Source organism: Pseudopodoces humilis, chromosome 5 (genome assembly GCF_049639895.1).
Source record: "Pseudopodoces humilis isolate 2021_Gansu_Grassland_sample_001 chromosome 5, ASM4963989v1, whole genome shotgun sequence".
In the NCBI taxonomy this organism is placed as follows: domain Eukaryota; kingdom Metazoa; phylum Chordata; class Aves; order Passeriformes; family Paridae; genus Pseudopodoces; species Pseudopodoces humilis.
Window position 1 is genome coordinate 24,788,727 of NC_142204.1, and position 24,328 is coordinate 24,813,054.

The 24,328-nt window shown below is 42.1% G+C and overlaps 1 protein-coding gene across 2 annotated transcripts in view; it reads left to right on the forward strand.

Annotated features, from left to right (window-relative positions):
* Positions 1–18,756, forward strand: part of EP300 (EP300 lysine acetyltransferase) — a 61,574-nt gene extending 42,818 nt beyond the window's left edge. For both annotated transcript variants that reach the window (XM_005527651.3, XM_088054825.1), the window contains 12 exons: positions 1,565–1,645; positions 3,768–3,824; positions 5,261–5,338; positions 6,407–6,474; positions 7,142–7,292; positions 7,820–7,966; positions 8,392–8,505; positions 10,138–10,303; positions 10,945–11,109; positions 13,153–13,314; positions 13,783–14,064; positions 15,360–18,756. In XM_005527651.3, coding sequence (XP_005527708.1) covers positions 1,565–1,645; positions 3,768–3,824; positions 5,261–5,338; positions 6,407–6,474; positions 7,142–7,292; positions 7,820–7,966; positions 8,392–8,505; positions 10,138–10,303; positions 10,945–11,109; positions 13,153–13,314; positions 13,783–14,064; positions 15,360–17,585 — 3,697 coding nt within the window. In that variant the 3' untranslated portion in view covers positions 17,586–18,756. The remainder of the gene's footprint in view (positions 1–1,564; positions 1,646–3,767; positions 3,825–5,260; positions 5,339–6,406; positions 6,475–7,141; positions 7,293–7,819; positions 7,967–8,391; positions 8,506–10,137; positions 10,304–10,944; positions 11,110–13,152; positions 13,315–13,782; positions 14,065–15,359) is intronic.
* Positions 18,757–24,328: the final 5,572 nt, after the last annotated feature.

Genomic DNA, 24,328 nt, shown 5'->3' on the forward strand with positions numbered 1-24,328 from the left:
CCAGAATGACAAAAACACGGATGATTTTACCTCAAAGCCAATTTTCCAAGATTTGTAACTTCCTTAAGCACCTGGTCTGATAAAAGCAATCAAAGATTATACAAGTTATATCTTAGCCTTTTAAAGCTTTATAAAGGTTTATAGCAGCAAATGGTGATTTTAAAATTTCTCCTACTTTTTTAGTCCTGTAATACCCTACAATAGCTGTTGTAGTGTTAGACTTGTATGTAGTGTAGGGCTTGTCATGTCAGTATCTTCTGCTTATGTTTGTCCATGGGCAAATATTAGAGGAACCAAAAGACTTGCTCAGAAATCTGACATTTGACATGTTTTCAAATGTTAGAAGGGAATGTCTGCATTCAACAGGTGCCTATGTGTGACTTGTAGATTGCATTATATGTACAGATGCATCTATCTATAGATTGAAACGTATAATTCTAGAAGTATTGTTCTTTGCTTTATCTCAGATGAAAACTGAGAAAGGAGGTTGAGACCTGTCTTTTTAGCCTGACAGTTGCTAATAACACAGATTAGTGTGGCTTTATAATGAACTTGTTTGAATATTTTAATTTCTATTTTTAGCTGTCTTGTGCACTCAATTAACATGCCTTATAATGGAGAAGCCACAGCTTTAGACCTTTTTTGAAGGCTAGGGTGGAATCTTGAATTAATCTCTTATTTTATTGAAGTACAAATAAAGTCTTTCTCTGTAATGCTTGCTGTAGTGATGGCTGGACTGTTCTGTGTGCAGACTGGGCTATGGCAGAGTCATATCCATGTAGAGCATTATGTGTCTTGTTAATGTTAGTTAACATGCAGTTTGACAGTTCTATTAGTCTGTAAGAATTCTGAGGACAGATTTTATTGTTCCTAAAGTTTTGATATTTAGCTTTCCCTTTCAACTGGGAGAGAATTCTGTGACCTTTCAGCATTTATACATTTAAGATGGAAGACTATCTCTCTTCCATTGACCTCCTGCAGATCCTCCTCCCAACAGAACTGCTGTGCTGATGTACAAGTCAGAGTAGCAGTTCCTCCTTCTTTCTGCTCTTTCCCTGTCTCATTTTAATTCTTTGCTGTACGTGGCATGGATTATTAAAATGAAGAGGGTATGGGTATGCTAAAATGGAATACTCTTGTTTAATTTGCTTTTATCGTTTGCTGCTTGTGAACCCATTTGAGAGATTTAATGCTAATCTGTGCTTTGCCTTGGCTTTCTGCTTTGTGTTGTCTTGTCTTGCTTCTATGTTTTTGTTTTTGTCCTGCAAACCCCCATTTATTTGTTTGTGTGTGTGTTATTTTTTTTAATTTCTCCTTCATGCTTGTCATTGTCTGCACTTGGCTTTGATTGCGCAAAAAAAAAATCCAAACCAAAAAACCAAACCAACCAAACACAATGTGGGGCCCATAAATCTGCATCATTGAATATCCTTGTCGCCGTTGATGACCTGCTCTCTGCTCCTGTCCCTTCCTTGGCCTGCTGTGATTGGTGGCTCCGTTGCTTGACTTGGGCTGTGTTGTGTGGACGGAGCAGTTCACCCAAATATGGCCTTCTTGCTGACAGGTATCATTTCTGTGAGAAGTGCTTCAACGAAATCCAAGGGGAGAGCGTTTCTCTGGGAGATGACCCATCACAACCTCAAACGTGAGTTACTTGTGCTTGCTTGGGCTGTGCTTTTGTGACCTGTGTCTTGGCCTACAATGCTTTCTGTAGGGAAGTGGGGGTTCAGCTGTAGGTTTTGAGGCTAGTAGAAGGTGGATGATAGATCCTTCATAAAAGCCTGGACTTGTGCTTGTCTTCAAAACCTAGACTGACTGAACTAGTGAAAAATAAGCACTTAGTGCTTAAAAATTGCAACTGTATCAATAGAAGGGAAAGAAGAAAATGGCTTTTTCCCTGAAAAAAAAGTGGATGTATTCTACTGCAGAAAAATAACCAAGCCTGCAGGCAAGTGTGTGACAGACATAGCTTGAAATGTCAAATGTACTATTTTCTTTATACCCTAGCTATGCTATTAAACTTGTATTCAACATCAGGTTGTTTTTCATCCAAATTAGAAGCAGGCAACCTCCTTTTGCCATACAAACATTTCACTACTGGAATGCCATCTGCCTACAAGAAATACTGTGCAGTTGTTGAGGACACAATAAAAGGCTGTGCATGGATTTGACCATGTTAGTGGCAAACTGTTGAGGCAGCCTCTCATTTTGCTGTATCCTCCTCATACCTCCCCTCACAAAAAATCTTGAAACAGAATTTTTGGAGACTATGGAAGCCCTTGAGGGACAAACGAGTGCCAAGCAGTTACTCTTTGAGCTATTCAAGAAATCCTTTTGCAGGAAGGCAGTGCAACAACCAGGTAGAACAAAATGAGGAATTCAGGAAGGTCTGAAGCCAGAGGGAGAGTTGCTGAAGTTGGTAATTGGACAAGCTGAGTTAACTTTTATTTGGAACCAGATCCTGGATGCACTAATGGATACATACAGAACAGTACTGGAAGTATCTGGGCTTGGGATGTTGTAAGTGTACTGAAAGAGGGTAGATTGAGATTAGATACAAGGAAGAAGTTATTCACTCTGAGGGTGGTGAGGCAGTGGAACAGATGGCACAAAGAGGTTCTGAATGCCCCATCACTAGAAGTGTTTAATGACAGGCTGGATGGAACTTTGAGCAACCTGGTCTAGTGGAAGGTGTCCCTGACAGTGGCAGGGGGTGATGATCTCTTAATGTCCCTGCCAGTCCAAACTATCCTAGGATTCTGTGATCTACCTTTCTGGAAGGAAAAAGGAAGAAACAATGTTGTATACTGGTCAGTACAATGGGCCAGGTCATGTCCCTGTGGATAAGTGGATTGCTATTCTAGTAGAAGCAAAAATCCAAAGTTTAATCGTTCTAGAGTCATAGAGTACATCATAGGAATATACATGGTGGGTCCTGTTTAAGTCCCCTGCACCTTATTATAAGAATAGTTTGAGATAATTGAGATTTTTAACTTCATCATTTATTTTATAAGGAGCTTCAAGTATTCAGAATAAACACTGAAATAAGAGGAGAATAAGAGGAAGGTTAATTCATCTCATGCAAATTGGAGTCTGTCATTGCATTTCAGAGAGGGACATACTGATCTCGTGTTATGGAGAACACTCTTTGGGGCAAGTTCTCACAGATTCGAGTGTTCTTGTATGTTCTGAACCAGGTCATTTAAAAGATACTTGGGACCTCACTGTCAAAAAAATGGAATTTTAGGCCTTGAAAATTATGTAGAGAAGGTGTAGATAACGTGTAGTAGTGGCTGGGCTGGGGTTGCAGGGTTTGGAAGCTGAAATTTTTCCTTTGAAATTGATGTAGGAGGAGGGTTAGGGAAATCTGAAAAAAGATAACCTACCTTTCTCAGTAATCAAAGATAATTGGAATTCTCTGCCTGCAGAACATGAGAGGCATATCAAGTAGTCTTTTCACCATTAAATACTGATCAGACCTATCAAAACTTGAATTGTCAGCAAGCTTTAATATTTATCCTGTAGTAGAACTGAATATGGGAGCAATGTTCTCCACAAGAGAAAAGTAATGTTTTCCACAGACAAAGTGGAGTGGCGTACACTTCAGTTGTCTGTCACTGTAAAATACAACTACTTTCCTTGTAGTGCCAGTGAGTGTTTAAAAATTCTGCTTGTAAGTTTTGTCTTGGTTTGTGGATAGGTGTGGTATTGCATGGATGTTTGTTGTCTTGTGTTAAAACTGAGTTTTATTGCCTGTTTCTCCATAGCACGATAAACAAAGAACAGTTTTCAAAAAGGAAAAATGATACACTGGATCCTGAGCTGTAAGTATTGCTGTCCCTCTTTGAATGATCCTCATTTTATTATAAATACTTTGTAAGATACATGTTATTCATTCATCATCAGCTTTGTCTTTGAATGTTTTCCAATTTCATGTAGCTCTGTTAGTTGGTAGGGGCTGCTCAGTAATCAGCAGATCTGGCATTCAGTGCTGAGAACCCAAACCACCATGGCTGTGCTTGAGAAATACGTAACACTGAATGTCTGGGCTGAAATGACTCCATTTTGTTGTCTTGCATGTGGATTCTACAGAAGGATGAATGCAGATAGCTCTGCTTTGAAACTTTGTTGTGGCAAATGCTAAAGTCTCAGAACTGATTTGAGTCATTTGGCAGTAGCTCTTAGTTGCCTTTGGCATTTCTAGTTGCTGCATTTTACAGGCAGCTGTAGTAGAAGGAAAAGTTGCTATATTTTGAATCAGCCTGTTCTCTACTGCTCTGAAAGCAGAACTGTAGTCATTCAGTAGCATTAAGATGATGGTGACTCAGCTGCTTTTGCTTTTCTTTATATTCCTGAGCCGTTTTTTGAAGCTGCTTTACATGGTCCTGCATCATACACCTATGCTGCTATTTTGCAAACATCATACCAGTTCTCAAATGAATGAGCAAAAAGGATATTTATTGTTCCCACACCATCCTTCTAAAGGCACAAGGGTCAGCCAGTTCTCCTGTTTTACAAGGGCTGTGGGAAGGAGAGAATAGTAGCTTGATTCATAAATCTTCTTTCTCTTTGTTAAAGTGAAGATAGAATATAAGCCTAACTTACAGTGTGATACCACATGCTCTACATAGATTACAACTATTCATTCAAAGTCTCAAGCTTTTAGACAGGCATGTTCAAAAGGAGTCAGATTGTCCCAATACCTGAAGCAACCTTAGATATTTTGGAGAATTATATTCACCAACATCTGGGAATTAAACCATATGACTTGTCTCAGCTGTTCTTAAATGTCTGCTGATCTTCTGAAAGTGACTTAGGTATTTGCTTCTGTGTTCTTCCCACCTTTCTGCAGTATAGTTGTAATATACTGCAGGGTTCAAGCATAGTGGGGCAACTAACAGCCAAGTATTTCACCTGGTTCTTCCTTTCTGACATGTGTGAATCCATTTTCCTCTACTCCTTATAGCATCAAGCAGTTTACAGATTTTATCCTTAAAAGGGCTTTACTTGAAAAAAAAAGGAGTGGATAGTGGTAATACAAGCAAATGGTAATTATGTGTCCTTGCATAGTCTGCCTGACTTGAGCTGGCAGGTTCTTAATTTTTTCTGAAGGCTGTTCTCAGCATAGATGTGCTCTCTGTGTTAAACAGACTCAAAAGCCTAAATGCTAGAAGTGCTTGAATAAAATATTACAAAATATACAAGCAAGCAGTGTTACTACTAACCTTTGCTTCCCTTTGCCTTTTTCTGCCTCGTACAGATTTGTTGAATGTATAGAGTGTGGAAGAAAAATGCACCAGATCTGTGTTCTTCATAATGAGATAATCTGGCCTTCTGGGTGAGCAATTTCTCCTTATTAAGTAGTTAGCATGTTTACTGTTTGGTAAAGCTCATGCATAAACTTCCTTATATTGGTTACATTTAAAAGACTGTTTAATGGAGGAAGTTACATTCTCTGAAAATTTTACACAATCTATAGGGTAACATCAAATTTAGACAGCATATCTTACAGTGTTTTGTGTGAAGTTTTCTAATCTTTAATGTTTCCAATGTTTCTTTGTGTAGAAGAGAGCATTTTGATTTCAGCCTTTTATATTTAGAGAGTCTTGGCCTTCATGAGAAGATGTTTTTAATTCTAGTAACAGTTTCAGACTGATCTGTTTTCTGTACAAATCGTACTGCTTTGTCATCTTCAAAAAATTTTGTAACAAGGATTTAACAGGTGAACCAACTTTTTTGACCTCAGCGATCAGATTACATTTTAAAACAAATATAACTTTCTTTTACTCCACGGTTCTTGATCAACGTATGTGTTTTCTTCTAATTGATTTAAAAACTTTAGGAAGGATGATAACTTATATGTTGAGGAAGTTTTATAAGAGTTTAAATGTCCCATTTCTTGTCAAAAAAGCTGTGAGTTTAGCATTCTGTTGTCCCATCCACATTGCTGCAGAAGACTGTGGATGCTGCAGAGACTTACTCCTGTAAGTGAGGAAGAATCATAGAATCATTTCAGTTTACAGTGTACTTGGGCATTTAAAAAAAAATCAGCCTTGTGCTTGGTGTTGCAGTGTCTTATCATGATCAGAGGCAGCAGTTTGAGCCTATTTGCTCCAAGAATACTGTGAGCTGATATTGTCAGACCTGGCAGTGGAGACTTCCCTGGGCTTTCCAGAGGTGATGTGGACAACTGATAGGGCATGCAGAACCTGGAGCTTAGATCCTCCTTTGCAGCTCTGAAACAATTGGGCTGTTCTTTGTGCTTTTATTTCAAATTTCAGATAAGGTATTTTTCAGATCAGCTAAGATCTGGTGAAGGATTTTGCTTCTAATGCTAAGATGCTAGAGAACTTGGTGGTCTGACTTGGGGTGACTTCAATTTTTATTTATTTTTTTTTTGCTTCAGCTTTGTCTGTGATGGCTGCCTAAAGAAAACAGGACGAACCAGGAAAGAGAACAAATTCTCTGCTAAAAGTAAGAGTCTTATTTAGATTTATTTTGCACTAGCAAATTTAAATAATAGGTTAAGAATGAGGAAGAGGTGGCTTTTAAACTTGTGTTGTATTTAAGTGTTTTGGAGCTTAAGGAGGATACTTTTGGTCAGTTTTGACCATCAGTTCTGTAGTGTTCAGTGTTTGCATTCACAGGTGGGAGTGTTAGTTAATAATAGTCTGTTTTAGAGGGCTAACATACTGTTTTAGAGCACTTCCATTATTGAAATATATTCTTTTGTTAAGTGGAGATACTAACTTGGCTAGTATGGCTTTAGAGACAGGATATACTTCCAAATGCAATGTCTGCTTGTGAAGATATGTCTGGAAACAGTGTTTTGTAATCCAGTTCAAGTAAGTTTAACACCTATTCAGGAGAAACCGTAATTGTGATTGACTTTTAAGACAAGACAAAAGTTGCGTTGAAATACAGATTCTTTATTCATTTAAATAATGTATAAGCCATAAATGTGCCTGCAGGGGAAAAGCAGCTCACCCCATCTAGAAGTGGTAGGGTTTAAAGATAAAGCTTTAATTTATGTTAACATGCTGCGTGTGTTAAGTCATTTTTCATCTGATATCTGAGTAGAGAAATCACATATGAACAGTTCACTTTTGTATATGTTTAGAGCTGTATTTTCTTTCTGCAGGGTTACCAGCTACAAGACTTGGTACCTTCCTGGAGAACAGAGTCAATGATTTTCTAAGACGACAGAATCACCCTGAGGCAGGAGAGGTCACCGTTAGGGTGGTACATGCATCTGACAAAACTGTGGAAGTAAAACCAGGAATGAAAGCAAGGTATGTTTGTTTAATTTTGCTTTCTTTTGGTGGAAGTGGGAGTTGTTTGTACTTACATGATACACTTGATTAAGTTTAGGTTAGAAAACAGTTTTAAGCTTGAGTCCAGGTGTTACCCTAGCACTGCCAAGGCCACTGCTAAACCATGTACATCTACATATCTTCTAAATATCTCCAGAGATGGTGACTCAAACTCTTCCCTGGGCAGCTTTTTTCTATACTTGACAGTCCTTTTTGTGAAGAATTTTTTCTTAATATCCAGTCAAAAAAGATTTTTGTATTCAAAACCTCATCAGCAGACAGTTCATGACAAACAGATGTTCCAGCAGCATAATTATTTTTTTGTGATGAGTGTCTTTTTCACAGTAAAAAGGGAATCCCTCATATTTGAGTAGTCTGTAAGCTACTTTCAAATTTCACTAAAATTACCCTTAGAGTAGCCCTGATCTTTGTTGCCTTCACCTAGTAACATACAGTCTCTGATATGTGAATATATTTGGTATTCCTCTTTATCCTCTGGTCTGCAGGTTTGTAGACAGTGGAGAGATGGCAGAGTCTTTCCCTTACCGAACAAAAGCGCTTTTTGCTTTTGAGGAGATCGATGGAGTAGACTTGTGCTTTTTTGGGATGCATGTGCAGGAGTATGGCTCGGACTGCCCTCCACCCAATCAAAGGTGAGGAACCCTATGAAAGTCTGTTTTACCTCGGTACTCTCTTGTTTGGATGAACCGCCTGTAGTTCTGGATAGAGATTCCCTGTTGCTTATGAGAGACCTGTAGCACTGCTAGGTTCTAGAAACAAAGTAGCTTCTGTAATGTTAGTGTTGTTTCTTACTGAGGATGCTGGCTGGCAGACAGCCTTGCCTTAAGGATCACTTTATCTGTGTTCTCAAGGAAAGAGTTGAATAGTTTTAGAGAGATGAAGCTAGGATATCAAAAGAAGGCTAAGTTTCTAGAGGTAAACTAGAATCAGAGGCTTTGCAGATTGCTGTTGTAATGGATGCTTCAGATGTATAAAAAAACATTAATAAACTTGTAGAATTACTTCAAAAAGTCTTCTCTTTCTCATGCTTTTGGTTGCTTTTTTTTTTTTTTTTTAGGCGAGTGTATATATCTTACCTTGACAGTGTTCATTTTTTCCGCCCTAAATGCTTGAGGACTGCTGTCTATCATGAAATACTAATTGGATATCTAGAATATGTTAAGAAACTAGGGTAAGTATCTTACAACATTTTCTTCTGTATAACATTTGTACTGAGTAGTTCTTGCAGCAAATTAAATTACTACATCCTCTAGTAAAGAATATGGGGCCTAAGTATCAACCTGTGATAGAATAACTTGAAAACAACTGTGTACAGCTGAAGAGAAGGAGGAATTGCAGGCTTTTCACGGGAGGCCTCTGTTTCAGATATTTTTGTTTCCAAACTTATGTAAAACTTGAAGTCTAAGTAGAACCAGTAAGCCTCTTCTCCATAAAATGTTGTTGTCATTGTGTAATGCCACAGCTTTAATTAGGTCATTCCTTTGGGCTAGCAAGTAAGTCCTTACCCTTGTTTATAAGGAGAAAGTTGTGTATTTTGTCTGTACTGATGAACTCAAAAGTTATAACTTTGTAACAGTTGTATAAAGCCACTAAGAAATCTTATGTAGTTGAAATTGTGAGAAACTGAAGAGTTAGGAGAGAGGAAAATATACTTGGACAGCACAAAATAACACAGAACACTGCTGCAACGAGAAGGGTGGAAATTAAATGACCATGGTTACTGAAGTAGAAAGGCCAGTGAGGTAAACATCCCACTATTGTCAAGGTACCTAGTGTAGGTTGGTGAAGTTATTTGTGGAGAAATTGTTAGGGGCTACATTTAAAACATTGATGAGAAAAGTTAGGAGAGTTGAAATGGAGGTAAGTAGTACTATCTTCAGTACCTCAGTGAGATGGTGTGTTCTTTATTAATTCAAAAGCATACATTAGGCTTCTTTCTGGTTTTTTTTGTCTATTTTCTAACTTTTGAGTCTGTACATTTGCTGCATAGAGTTCAAGCCTCAGCTTTACTTAATGCTATTTTCTGTGCTAATGGGTAACATCAGGTTCTCATTTTGAGAAAACAATCTTGGTCATGCAGTATCATCTCTCCATTCTCAGGCAGAAGGAATGACAACTGGCTGCAGCTCCCAGGGCTTGGGGAGGGTTCTGCAGAGCTGTTTCCCAACAGGGAAAGGATGGTTATTTTTCTCTGATTATCCCTCCTACCTATCCTATCCTCCTAGAGTTCTCTTCAAAAACTTACAGAGAAGAACTGAGGGTGAAGAACTGATCTTAGGTGTTATATTCACTGCAGCTGCTGCTAATTGGCTGTCATCTGTCTTAATAGTACTCAAGACTGTGCACTCAATACTATTGTTTGGCAGTGCCTGTTTATTCCCAGATATAATTCTAAAACTTTTTCAAACCAATTCTCAAAACCCAGAGGATCTACAATAGAAAAGCGAATTCTCTCTTTAAGTAAATCTGTTTTTAAAATGTTGCTACCTGTAGTAATACTGCTCTGTCTCAGGATTTCGCTACTTGAATACCTAGACTGCATCTTCCTCCCGTTAGTTAACTGGGAGATGGCAGTTGCAGGTTTGTGTCAGGCTTTGTTTTTCATGTAGACTGTAAAATGTGCACCCTTTACATATAAGTGCTCGATATATAGCGCTACATTTTGGAAAATTACTGAAAAGATGGAAACGTTAGGTCCGCGAACAGCCGCCAGCTCGGTGGTGGCGCCACCTGGTGCCAGAGAAGAGAGTGCGCGAGTCCATTGTCAGAGCCCACATGTCCCGGTTTTGTCTGCCCACACCAGGTATACTACTGGACACATCTGGGCGTGCCCGCCCAGTGAAGGAGATGACTACATCTTCCACTGCCATCCTCCTGACCAAAAGATACCCAAACCCAAGCGACTGCAAGAGTGGTACAAAAAGATGCTGGACAAGTCTGTGTCAGAGCGCATCGTCCATGATTACAAGGTCTGTTAAGTGTGTGCTTGGGAGAGATTGACCAATCTTGTTCTGATTTCTTCCTTGCCTTATGCGTTGTGCCTGCTTATTGGTGTTTACTGCATTAGTTCTAAGTGAATTGAGCACCAAAAGTTTAGAGTTAAAACTTACTCTATTCAAAACATCTAGCTTCTGAAATCATTCTAGCAAAAGACTTGAAATGGTGCCTTAGAACAAACTAAGTTCTCGAGGAATACTGTAAAAGAGCAAAAGAACATACATGGAATCTTAAATCCTGTGTTAAATCAAATTGCAGAGTTAGGGTGCTGATGCACTTAGAAGTATGTAAAATCTTTGGAATTATCAAGACTAAAATGACAGTGGAGATTATGGTGATTACATTGTCCCAATTGGTAAGAATGCACATTGAAATCTAGCACACAGTAATGATGTCTTACTTCTGAGTGGGAATATTTGAAATATATTTGACAAACTGTAACTGATACAGTGTTAAATTTGCACTTAGAATGTGCTTTCATAAAATGAATTGAAATAGTAAGCTTTCCTTTGTTTAGTCTGCTGATGCCTTTTCTTGTCACTCATTGAGAACGTTGCTTTTCATTACGTGACTTCTAATAGTGATAACCAAAAGTGGGTTTGCTGTCTTTTAGGATATATTTAAGCAGGCAACAGAAGACCGTCTAACAAGTGCAAAGGAGCTCCCTTACTTTGAAGGGGACTTCTGGCCTAATGTACTGGAGGAGAGCATTAAGGAGCTAGAGCAAGAGGAAGAAGAACGGAAGAGAGAAGAAAACACTAGTAATGAAAGCACAGATGTAAGGATGCTTCTGCTTTTCATGATCTAATGTAAAAGTTCTGATTATATATGGCTAATGATAAAAAAAAAAGAGGGGGAAAAGGCACTTCGGTTAACTGGATTTTTCACTCTGATATAAATTTCAATTTTAGTTTATAAATTAGAGCTGATAAAATTCCACTAAGCTACATTTGGATCAACAGTGGGTGTTCATATGGCTATAAACTATCTAATTACCTGTCTTGGTAATTTTGTTGAAACAGCTGCTAATTGAATATTTTGTTGCTGAAATCCAATTGTTATCAATGATCATGTTGCCACCTCAGCCTGATGTGGTAGTTTTATCCTTAAGCATTACCTTTTTAATAGTGGCTCACTCTTTTCTTTATAACTTCGATGTTATAACACAAATCTTAGCAGAATGTTCTGAGAAAGTAATGGAATGCTGTGAGTTAGTACTTGATTCTCAATAGGTTTGTTTAGTGGTATTACGGATCTGAAGCACAAATTACTGCTGATCTATCTTTGGGCTGCTTTAAACTAGAGAAATTTCTTGCTGGTGTCTGGTGCATTTTTTTTTTTTTTGAGAATGTACAACAGTGTAATCAAGTTCAACAAAAAACCCTCCCAAAAATAAAAAGATGCCTCTTAATTCAACAATAAGTTTGAAAGTGAACAGATGCAGAATTTATGTATCTGCCTATCCTTGGATGCTCTGAGCTTTTATGGAAGAGGTTGTGAATCTAGGGTAAGATCAGTAGTTTTGCTCATGCAGTAGTATTTGTTAGTTAACTCTTCAAACACCTTTGCTTTGTCACCTTATCAACTACTAGATTTTTTTGGCAGCTTAGAATTTTTTGCTGGAAGATCTTTGGATCAAAAACAGTTAGGTTTAATGTTGCAATTAAAACGTGTGATTCTCCTGTGCTGCTCTTCGCAATACCTTCTTTCAAGGACTTAGATTAAACAAAGTGCAGGAAATTAGGCAATATGATATCAAATTTGCATTAAGTAACATCTTTCTTAGGAAGGTATTGTTTGCTTCCCACAAGGTATAGCTTCAAGTCCTCATCTTTCTAGTACACCCAGAAACCACTTTTGAAAGATCATTTAGCTCTGTCTGTGAGGTTGGTCAATATTTAGTTGAGCCTTCACAGCAGTTTGGCTCCAAAATCCTGAGGTATGGCAAACTTGCAGTATGTTACTATTTAACTTTATTATTATTACTACAAGTATTTTTAACTCTTTATTGTTCCTATGTTGCACTCTTGAAGAAGGGGCAATAATAAACTGTACTGTCAAGTGACATGATACTCGTCCATGTTCACTGGGAATTTCCATTCTTGCAAAGTTATTTTAAGCTTAGGAAAAATGTTTGTTTGGCTAGCAATTACTTTGATCCTTGATCATCTTATGCTGTGGGATTTTGAGGGGTTTTCTGAGCAGCCCAGTGAGGAATAAAGTGTTCATTGCTAACAGAATATAGTTGAAATTAAGGTGACCTGTTTTGTTTGACTCCTGCAGGTTATGTGACAGGTGCATGCTAGAAGTTGCACTACTAATGCCTTTTGGATGCAAAACAGCAGCTTCATACCAAAATCAGTTTAATGTAGTCTGTTAAAAGTAAATCTGTCAGAGCTGTAGCAAACTAAACCTAGGTGGTTTAAGTCTGTCTTACCTTTGTTTAGTGCAGTATGAATTGCACTTGGCAGTTATTTTTACCTTTGAATTGCATGAAAATTCGTCTACTGAGCCCCTTTGTGATCATCCAAGGGTGTGTAGCTGTAACAGACAAAAAAGTTTCACTATATAATGTTTTGCTTGTACATCCTGAATATCTATACTTTTAATATTTTTGCATGTATGTATTGCTGATCTTGATATCTTTTTGGAGTAATTCTAATGGAATTAATTTAATGTTTCTGGGGACCCTAGTATGTATCTTCAGAGTAAATGATTGTGAAGTGTGTTTTGTCCTGCAGCTATAGAATATGTAAAAATAATAAATTGGTGATGTGGTGTTGCTTAGATACCTGACATAAAATGTCTTTAAAATTGCTAGGTGAGCAAAGGAGACAGCAAAAATGCCAAAAAGAAGAACAATAAGAAGACAAGTAAAAATAAGAGCAGCTTGAGTCGTGGCAATAAGAAGAAGCCTGGCATGCCCAATGTGTCCAATGACCTCTCCCAAAAGCTGTATGCCACTATGGAGAAGCACAAGGAGGTAAGAGCTGATTGAATGAGGAATGCTTTTTTACTTTACTAAAGAGGTGTACAAAGCTTTGATACTTCAAACATAGTCATGCCCTGTAAATTATACAGGTTTGGCTGGAGAATTGAGTGGCTCACCCAGACAGACCAGTACCAGTAAGTCTGGGTGCTCTTGGCTGCAGGGGAAGTTGGAATAAATGCAGCTGTGCATTTATTGGATTTATATGCAAAACTTCCTAACCTTCCTAGATTGCCACATCAGTTCTACTGTTACTGTTCAGTGCCCCTTTCCTGTCACTTCAGAGGAAAGTGAACCTGCAAGGCACCCAGAGGTCCAAGATTTCCCAGACCTTGCAAGCACCCCACCTGGTGGCAGGTCATTCAAGTGTTAGCTGATCTTGGAACTGTACACTCTGTAATGAGGTTTGGTGATCAAAACATCTTGATAAGTGCTAGCATAATAAGCTTTTTTATTTTTCAGGTCTTCTTTGTCATCCGTCTCATTGCTGGCCCTGCAGCCAACTCCCTGCCCCCCATCATTGAGCCTGACCCACTCATTCCATGTGACCTGATGGATGGGCGTGATGCTTTCCTAACCCTTGCTAGAGACAAGCACCTGGAGTTCTCCTCACTACGAAGGGCTCAGTGGTCAACCATGTGCATGCTGGTGGAACTGCATACCCAGAGCCAAGACCGCTTTGTTTACACCTGCAATGAGTGCAAGCATCATGTGGAGACCAGATGGCATTGCACTGTCTGTGAGGTATGTTTGGTAAAGTTTTCCCTGCTTCTGTTCCTGTAGCTTTGTTCCCAGACTGTTCTTTACCTGAACTGGTTTCACATTATTAACTGTCAGAAAAAGATCTGTGCAGCTCATCTGCTGGTAGCTCACAAAGGAGAGAAAACATTTTCTGTAACAAGTAGCTCTCCTAATGTGCTCCTTGGTGTGATTTCTGTCTTGTGGAAAGCTGAAGGTGCTGCTGCCTAAAAAACTGGCAACTGTAGCCATGGCTTTAGCTGGAATGGTAGGATTAGCTGATTTTTCTGAAGAGCAATGCATACATTTTCCTTCCAGAGTCGAAGTGTGGGGCTGCAGTATTTCTGTAAAGAGGGCTCTGTTGGTTTACTGGCACAGAGGTTCTGCTGTGCTGCAGGTCAGATCCCAGTACTCCTGTGACTCCTTCACTACTCTGTAGAATGCTGCAAACAGCATTTGTGTCTTCAGAAGTGTTTGCAAAACCAGTGTGTTTGAAGATTAAGTCCAGGGGTTTGGTTCAATGCCCACTGGAAGCTGCATTATCAACGTATCTGGCTTCTAACTTATTTTTTTAGCCTGCTGGAAGGGAATGATTGACTCAGATTTGATCCTAATTACAATTTGATACTTCCATTTCCTCTGGTTACATATATAAATAAATAAATACACACACGTGTGCATGTGTGATTTTTACCTTCTTGGTATATACCAGAAAGTAAATTCTGGATTTTCTATGGTTTAGTAAATCCTGAGAACTTAGGTCTTTTACTTAAAGATCAATTACTGAACCCAAACTCGTGTGCTGTTGCCTTCACTGAATGCGTTCTGTTCTTTCACCACTCTCTGTTGTTTAGCTCACATCTGCAAACTGAAAATGCAGCTTTCATTCTTTTTTGAAAGCTGGTACCTCTTCTGCCACTCCTGCCCTCTTCTTTTGAAGAAGCAGAAGCAGATGAGCAGCTGTTCGTCCCCTGCCTATTTCTTCTCCTTTCCTGTTGGGATTTTTCTGGCCCAGCTGAATAATGTGGGATTTACTAGCTCAGAGCCAACTTGTTTTTCAAGGTTTATATATTTGTGTAGCTTCCAGACACCCTTACACCCACACACTTTCCCTGGCTATAATTTGGATTTATTCCTTCTCTAGGACCTCAACATGGCATGAAAGATTGAATTTTTCCCTAGAGCAACAATTTGCCTGCAACAGACTGGGAGTAATTTGTTGAGGTGGCATGACATCATTTATTCATTTATCATATGGAGCTTCAGGAACACTGATAACTCCTCCTTTGTTGTCTTTTCAGGATTATGACCTGTGCATCACCTGCTATAACACTAAAAACCATGACCACAAGATGGAAAAATTAGGCCTCGGTCTAGACGATGAGAGCAACAACCAGCAGACGGCCACGACGCAAAGCCCTGGCGATTCCCGCCGCCTGAGCATCCAGCGCTGTATCCAGTCTCTGGTCCACGCCTGCCAGTGTCGCAACGCCAACTGCTCGCTGCCGTCCTGTCAGAAGATGAAACGGGTTGTCCAGCACACCAAAGGCTGCAAACGCAAGACCAACGGAGGGTGCCCCATCTGCAAGCAACTCATTGCCCTCTGCTGCTACCACGCAAAGCACTGCCAGGAGAACAAGTGCCCTGTGCCCTTCTGCCTCAACATCAAACACAAGCTCCGTCAGCAACAGCTCCAGCACCGCCTGCAGCAGGCGCAGATGCTCCGAAGGAGGATGGCGAGCATGCAGCGCACGGGTGTAGCGGGCCAGCAGCAAGGATTGCCCTCACCAACGCCAGCCACGCCGACAACTCCAACGGGCCAGCAGCCCCCAACACCACAAACCCCACAACCTCAGCCTCCACCCCAGCCTGTGTCACAGCCCCAGCCTGCACCTCCCAACAGCATGCCACCCTACACCATGCCAAGAACTCAGCCCCCCAGTGCTGTGTCCCAGGGCAAGGCAGGTGGCCAGGTGACACCTCCAACTCCACCTCAGCCACCACAGCCACCAGTTCAGGGTCCTCCTCCGGCAGCAGTGGAAATGGCCATGCAGATCCAGCGGGCGGCAGAGACCCAGCGCCAGATGGCACAGGTTCAGATCTTCCAAAGGCCGATTCAGCACCAGATGCCCCAGATGCCACCGATGGGAATGAACCCCCCGCAGATAGGCAGAGGTCCTGGTGGCCATATAGATCAAGGAATGGGGCCAGGAGGAATTCAACAGCAGCCACCATGGGTACAGGGGGCCTTACCCCAAGCTCAGCTGCAGCCAGGAATGCAGAGACCATCCATGATGTCAGTAGCTCAGCCGGGTCAGCCGATGAATATGGCCCCCCAGCCAGGAATGGGTCAAGTACCTGGCACTGCTCAGCCCAAACAAACACCTCTGCCCCAGGCAGCCTTACAAAACCTACTGCGGACTCTCAGGTCTCCCAGCTCACCCATGCAGCAGCAGCAGGTGCTTAACATCCTTCACTCCAACCCTCAGCTGCTGGCTGCGTTCATCAAGCAGCGGGCAGCCAAGTATGCGGGGTCCCAGAACCCGCAGGGCATGGCGGGGCAGCCTGGCATCCCGCAGGGGCAGCCGGGGCTCCAGCCGCAGCAGGCCATGCAAGGGCAACAAGGAGGGGTGCACCCCAACCCTGCCATGCAGAACATGAACCCCATGCAAGCAGGAGTGCAGAGGCCCAGCATGCCCCAGCAGCAGGCGCAGCAGCAGCCACAGCAGGCCATGGCTGGGATGAATCCTCAGGCGCAGCAGATGAATATGAATCACTCGGGGATGGCTCCCCAGTTCCGAGATCTCCTGATGAGACGGCACCAGATGATGGAGCAGCAGCGCCACCAGCAGCAGCAGCAGCAGGGAGCGGGACCGGCGCTGGGGCCAGGGATGGCCAATCACAACCAGTTTCAGCAGCCCCAGGGTGTCGGGTATCCCCAGCAGCAGCAGCAGCGAATGCAGCATCACATGCAGCAGATGCAGCAAGGAAACATGGGACAAATAAGCCAGCTTCCACAGGCCATGAGTGCAGAGACAGGAGCCAGTTTGCAACAGGCTTTCCAGCAAAGGCTGCTTCAGCAGCAGATGGGGTCCCCAGCTCAGCCCAATCCTATGAGCCCCCAACAGCACATGCTCCCCAATCAGGCCCAGTCCCCGCACCTCCAGGGCCAGCAGCTCCCTTCATCGCTCACCAATCAAGTGCGTTCTCCGCAGCCTGTACCCTCACCGCGGCCCCAGTCCCAGCCCCCTCATTCCAGCCCATCCCCTCGGATGCAGCCTCAGCCTTCTCCACACCACGTCTCCCCGCAGACCAGCTCCCCACATCCAGGACTGGTAGCTGCCCAGGCTAACCCCATGGATCAAGGGCACTTTGCCAGCCCGGACCAGAGTGCAATGCTTTCCCAGCTTACTAGCAATCCTGGTATGGCAGGCCTCCATGGTACAAGCGCCACGGAACTGGGGCTCAGCTCCGAGAACTCAGACTTGAATTCAAACCTTTCACAGAGTACACTAGACATACACTAGACACGTTGTAGCATTTTGGGAGCAAAAAAAAAAATTAAAAAACAAAGAAAAAAAACTTATTTTCGCAAGACTTTTTGTACTGAAGACAAATTTTTTTGAATCTTTCTTAGCTAAAACGACATTTTTCCCTGGAACACATCTGAACTCTGCAGCAGTAGTTTATGGTTTTAAAAACAAACCGACAACGAACCTGAGGGACAGTAGAGTACAAAGAATATATTTTTGTTATGGCTGGAATCATAACCAGTCCTTTTTCTTGGCTTTTTTTTTTTTCCTCGTGTGCGTTGGGGAGGTCGGGGGAGGAAGGTGTTCTTTTGGTTGTTTACCAAAGGATGCCCTGCTCATGCCTCCAATAGGTTTTATTTTTTTTTAAATTAATGAAAATATGTAATATTGATAGTTATTATTTACTGAGGCAGATGGTAAACATTTTCCCTATTCTGGTTTTTCTTCATGTCACTGCAAAAAAAAAAACACCACAAAAACAGAACAACAGAAAAACACAGGAGAACCTTTTCCTAAAACCGGAGGACAAAAGGGGTTAATGTTGCTTTAAAAATACATTACATATATAAATATATATATATAAAAATAAATACCAATCTTTTCCTCTTTGGTTGGAAATATGTCAATTCTTTGAAAAATGTAAAAATATTAAATAACTCAGTCCCCTCCTGAAGTCTACTTTTGTCCTCCAAGAATTTTCTATACAAGAGTCTGAGCTTAAAAAAAACTTCAAGTATTAAAGTAATTTGTACATGTAGAGAGAAGACAACATTTTTGGAAATACACAGGGGCAGCTGCCAAATGGATGTAGTATATATATTGTGGTTTCTGTTTTCTTGAAAGAATTTTTTTCGTTATTTTTACATCTAACAAAGGAAAAAAAAAACATAAAAAAGAGGGTAAGAAACAATTCCAACGGGATTATTTCAACCTGAGAAAAAGTCCCTGGGGTTTCTTCTTTATGCTTGCTTTCTCTCTCCCGTGCCCCTTTCCCATCCTCTTCCACTTTCTGTAAAACTTGAAAATAGAAAGCAAAAAACCCTCAAATGTTGTATATCATGCAATTCAAGTTGGTTACTTATAAATAAGAACTTTCGATCACTGTATAGACTGTTAAAATTGATTTCTTATTACCTATTGTTAAATAAACTGTGTGAGACAGACAGCCTGTTTTTAATGTTTCCCTTCTCTCCCACATGTGTTGCTTGTTCTTAAAATGGTGGGGGTAGCGGAATATGTGCTACTTCAAATGTTTGCTATCTAGACGTCGGAGAGCTATTTAATGTATATGACTGTTTTAAAATGCAAATCTCTAATAAGGGATGTGGAGTAATAATTAGTCTTCTAAATGGACTCTTTTGGTACAACTCTGCATTCGCGTTGTTCCCGGCATGTATCTTACCAAAGAAACGAGGTCTGACCTCGACAGTTGTGCCAGTCAGCTGTGCCCCGCCCTGTTCACACAGCCTGGGAGCAGCTGATCTTCAAAGGACCTATTTTGCATTTTGAAATGAGAACTATTTGTTTGGATATGTGATATTAAAAGATCCTATTTCACTTGGAGTATATTGTGCGCCTTTTGGCACTGAAGTGTGGGCACGAGGTAAGCTTGTGTGGGTGTTCTGCAGGCAGGTGCCGCACCAGGACGGTGCATGGGTGCCCAGTCCTCCTGAGTCACATCTGGTGACCTGCTGGATGCAGGGGCATTCCTGAACAGGCATGCTGTCGCCATGGAACATATGTGTGCAGTGACCCCAGTTGTGTGCTGCCCGCAGCTGCACTCACATGCAGTTAATCCGGTCACGTCGTGTGTTGTGCACAAGCTGCTTGCGGTGGATGTGGCTGGTTCATTGAGGGCTTTCCAAAATCCAGCTGTATGCTGTGCATGTGTGCTTACTGCCTAGGGCATAACTCGCCACCAGGGCTTTACGCACCTGGAAGACCCAGATGGGACCAAGGATGTGACCAGAGCACGATGGTCGAGCACCAGCTGTTTTGGGAGCATCAGTGTATCTGCAGATGCCAGACAAATAGCATGAGCAAGCTGACCTCAGGAGACTGCTGGTGGAAGATGATGGAGGGGGTAAACATGGATTGATGGGAAGCTGAGCCAAGTGCCAAACAAAAGTAATGGTGTATTACAATGTGAATAGATGTTAGAGATTTTCAAAAGTGGGAGTAAAATGCTTGGGTTTTGGATATAAACACAATTAGGACAATGAATCTTGTGTTTAAAAGGGGGTTGGTGGCAAGCCTTTAGCAAGATGGTGGGAAGTTTGTGGCAGGCTTAAGGAAAGAAGCCCTGAGCTTTGGTCTTTGCCCTTGGCTAAAACCTCACACTGCTCACCCCAGTATAGTGCAGAGCTGGTCTGCACCAAGCCCACAATTACCCTGGTGCAGTGGGAAGGACTGCTCCTGACCTAAAGGAGAGCAGAAAGCAAAAAAACCCCCGTGTGTCGAATGCCAAGACAGCAGCCTGGGATTGTTTAGATTTGCAGTCTCCAAAGTAAGCTTTCCTCTTCCTTCCCTGCCACCAAGCAAAGCCTAGTTTTGCTTTCAGCCTTGAGGGACTTCTCAGGATGGAACATAAATAAAATTCCTTCTGACCATATACAGGCTAATGAAGTGAAAAGTGTGCCCAGCCTTCTGACTTGTATGCTTTTAGTGCAAACAGCTTTCATTTGTGCTCATTTGTGCATTTGAGTTAGCACACAAACCGTGGCTAGAATTTCCTGACCTGCATCAAAGCATCTGAAGTGGGGAAGTCCTGGGACCTTGCAGAGCACGCTACAGATCTTCCAACTTCAAATGCCAACATAGAGACTTGTTTGAAAGATGCCATGATGCATTCTGTGCAACAGCACAGCTGCTCTGTCCCCGTTTGTAGGTGCTGACTCTGAGTCAAGTTCAGTTTTTGAGGTGGTGTGGATGATCTATAGTCTTAAATTTGTATAGGGTTTCTTTTCCTGACATCCCCCCACTTCTGTTTTCCCTGGTTCTACTGGAGAACCAGAACTCACCATTTGGGGAACCACTATGGCTGTTTCAAGTAGTAGGAGGATTTCAGAGTGATGACAAGATAAGGTTGTCATCTCTATCTCTCTTGCCATTGAGTTGTAGGTTGTTTCAGTCCTGTGACTCTTGGATCAGCAAGAAGAATCCACACACAAAGTTCTAGCAATCCAATCAGAATTGATTGTCCAGTTACAATGATGCTAATGGTTATACTCAAATAACGTGTAGTTCAGTGAGGTAAATTTTCTAATGTCTGACCTTCCAATGTCCCAGCTCTCTCAGCCTCTCCCCATCTGACAGAGGCTCCGGTCTTCACATCACCTTGCTGCCCATTTGCTGAATTCACTATGCCCTTGCCCAAGACAATGTTGGCAGCAATCACCTAGTCATTAACAGCAAAATGAGCTACAGCAGCTCCTGGCAGGCCAAGACAAGCCCAGGCAAAGCCTGGCAGAGCCTCATGTAATGCAGAGCTTGTGGCCTCTTACCGGCAGTGGCAGCACCATGACAAGGCTGAGGTAGATGATGTGATGGTGACAGCCATTCCCGCTTCTGTTTCATTTTTCCAGCATCTTTTTCCAGTGTATGATACGCAGTTTCTCTGAAAGAAACTCCATCTCCTGTTTCCAAGATGGTCTTTTTGCTGCTTTCAGTTTCAGCCAAACTCAAGGACTACAGCGCATCATCGCTGGACAGTCTGGAGCAGGTGCTGTAATGAAAGACAGCAGCAGTCAGAAGAGTGCTCCTAAAGAGCAGTTCTGCCTATGTGATGAGGCTTCCTACCCTAAAAATGAGCTTTTATTTGAAGACCAGACACAGGGTGCTGTGTCTGGGCAATGTTTATTTTTACAAACCCTCTCAGCAGCTGCCTTCCTACAATACAACGCTGGGGTATCTGCCAGTTTGCCCAAGGAGCCATTTCTTCCCTCAGCTTGTCAAAGCAGTGTGCCATAGATCCCAGCCTAGCCTGGCCCCTCAAAGTGTAAAAGCACAACGTGCTCTATCCACAGAAATTGTAGCAGCATCTGTGCTTGCATCATGGCTGGAGAGCTACTGAGCTGCTCTGTCAGCCTTGCCAGTGTGGCAGGAGCATCAGTATTTGCCTGCCTGACTGCAATCTGGCATTTTGTTTCAAAATGTTTTGATGGTTTGCTCAAGTTGCCTCAGTTGGACTCCCTTAGAACAGGGTCTTGGTTTTAACTCTCCAGCAGGGGATATTGGATGTTTAGAAGGGAAACCTGTTCCACGACTGGTGCTGTGGGTAGCTGATGGGTAATCAGCCATGGCTCTGGTCTACTCTCCCTTTTGTAGGGAGTGTGTTGTAGGGAGTGTGTGGAGAAATTACTGTTGGCACCATCTTCCTCAGTCATCTTTAAAGCCCTTCCTAGCTCCTGGTGAAGTTAGCACATCTCAGACTCTGGTTTTCCCCAGGTGTGCTGGGTGGTGGCAGGCTCTGGCATACCTTGGGAGCACAGAGCTATGTGGGATGCAACCACAAGCACTGGCAGTGGGTATTTTGCTTCTCCTCATGCCTCTGCAGTCCCCAGGGCAATAGTAAGGATTGGAAGGTCATTACCAGAAGAAAGCTCGTCGCCAACCCTGCTCCTTTGGTTGAAAGTGCAGAGCTTCTGTTGCCCTGAAAAGCAAGCAGTCTTTTGTTTTGTTTCCTCTTCACATTTACCTTTCATTATCTGTGTTGTCCCACACCAGTGTGGCACTGAAATGAGCTCCAGGACAATGTTGTGGTGACCAAAGCTTTGGGAGCCATACAGTGGATGATGTCTCACCAGGCCCATGGATGGAAAACCAGGGCAGGCTGAGGTGTGACCACCCAAACTTCCAGGGCTTGTAACCACATTCATGGCCTGAGTTACAGCCATCAGATGTTAGAACTCCAAATTAATGAGTTAAAAACCAAACAAACAAACAAACAAAAAAAACCCTCAGGTGCTCTTCTGTTTGCCTGCTGTTATCTCAGTTGGAGCTTGTATTGAAGGATTTAAAGCAATTTTTATCAGGTGGGCCCAATTCTCCCATGTCACCACAAACAGTGAGAGAGCCCTTAACTGGGACTCAGGAAAGGATATGTAAAGGGATTTCCACCTTGGTAAACTGCTTGTTTTGTGTCAGGCCTTGTGGATGGTGTAACATTTTCTGCCATTACCTGGATGTACTGATCCAGGCTGCCCTCTCTGCTGGGGAAGGTGACCTGGCAGGACATGGTGGTGCCCCATGTCTTCCTCGAAAAGCTTGCAGAGGGATCAAGAGGCAGCATATCTCAGTTCTCAAAAGCCAGATTTCTTGGGGGTCTGGGATGGGATAAGCACTTCAAATTGAGATTTATCTCCTAAGCAGTTAACTCTTCCCTCTCCTTGTCAGAATAGCCCTGGAAATGGGTGTAGTTGCTTTTTGGGGCTTTGTTTTGGTTTAGGGTTTTTTTTTGTTTGTTTTTTGAGTTTTTTTTTTAATTTGGACAAAAATTATTTACTGTTTCATTAGTATTTGTATGTAGAGTTGTGCTGACATATATTGACAGATCTAATGTGGTAGTAAAAGAGCAAGGAAGGACAGGCTAACTTAGGATTTGTGCCCTTAACTGGGTTGCCTGTTGGGTCTGGGGTTGGCTTATTTGTTCACTATACAAACTATTCAATTACTATATCTATTGTACAGTGTAACTTAGTGACAAGTGGCTGTAAATGTGGAAGAAATCAGTGTAACATTAAGGATGATCTGACAAGGGTTTTCTGCAAGATCTGAGAAGTCTAGAAAACAGCAGCCTCTCAAATCTCCTACCTCCAAGTAGGCTGTTGCCTGTTCTTACATAGTGCAAGACATGCCTCTCTTCATTTCACAGTTACCTTGGTAAAATTAGTCTGCCAAAGGTTAAGCAGAATATGTTTTCTTCTATTATTCCTTCTGTTTTCTTGTTGGTTTTCCAAGCTCATCTACCCTATTTTCCTTTTTCAAAGACATTACTGTGAATGTATAGCCAAGGCTATAAATACTTTTTCTTCAAAATGGTTCCCTTCACAGTCCTCATGACAGAAATTAAACCCTTCAATGTCTTTTAGTTATTCACAGTGTCAGCTAGGAGAAGCCCTACAAAAGCCATGTGCCACTTCCCACTGCACACAAGAATTTGGGTGTCCTGTAACTGAATGGCTGCCACTTAGTGCTGGAAGTGAAAAAAGGCCCCTGGAGCACCAGGATTCTCATGAGCTCTTTGAAATTACAGAGTAGGAAACAGAAAAAGGAGGCTCTGGAGAAGCAGCAGATGAATTTATGAAGCCTGGAGACCTGGAAAACGAGCTCTGCATCCCAGAGCATGAGTGATAGGACAGTGCCAGTAGACAAGCACGAAGAGCCAGTGAGACAATTCTCCTCGAGGAAGTTGTGGTAATGAGGGACAGAGCAGATGCTGAAGTACAAAAGCTGCACACCTTGGAGCTGAGTGCCTGAGGAAGCAGCCTGGCCCCCTGTCCTGCAGCAATAATCCCTCCCATTGCAGCCAGGACTCCTTTGGTCATTGCTTCTGACAGCAGCCTTTGATGCTGATCTTCCTGCAATTTTTATTGCAATGATGTCAAAACACAGACCAAGCCCAGAACAGCAGTAGGGAAGGAGATGGGAAAAGTGAAGGCTAATCTAAGTGTTGGGTTTTAGTTACCTGAGATTGTCAGTGCTGTTCTCTCCCTGAAGAAAGGAGTTGGCTTTATAGA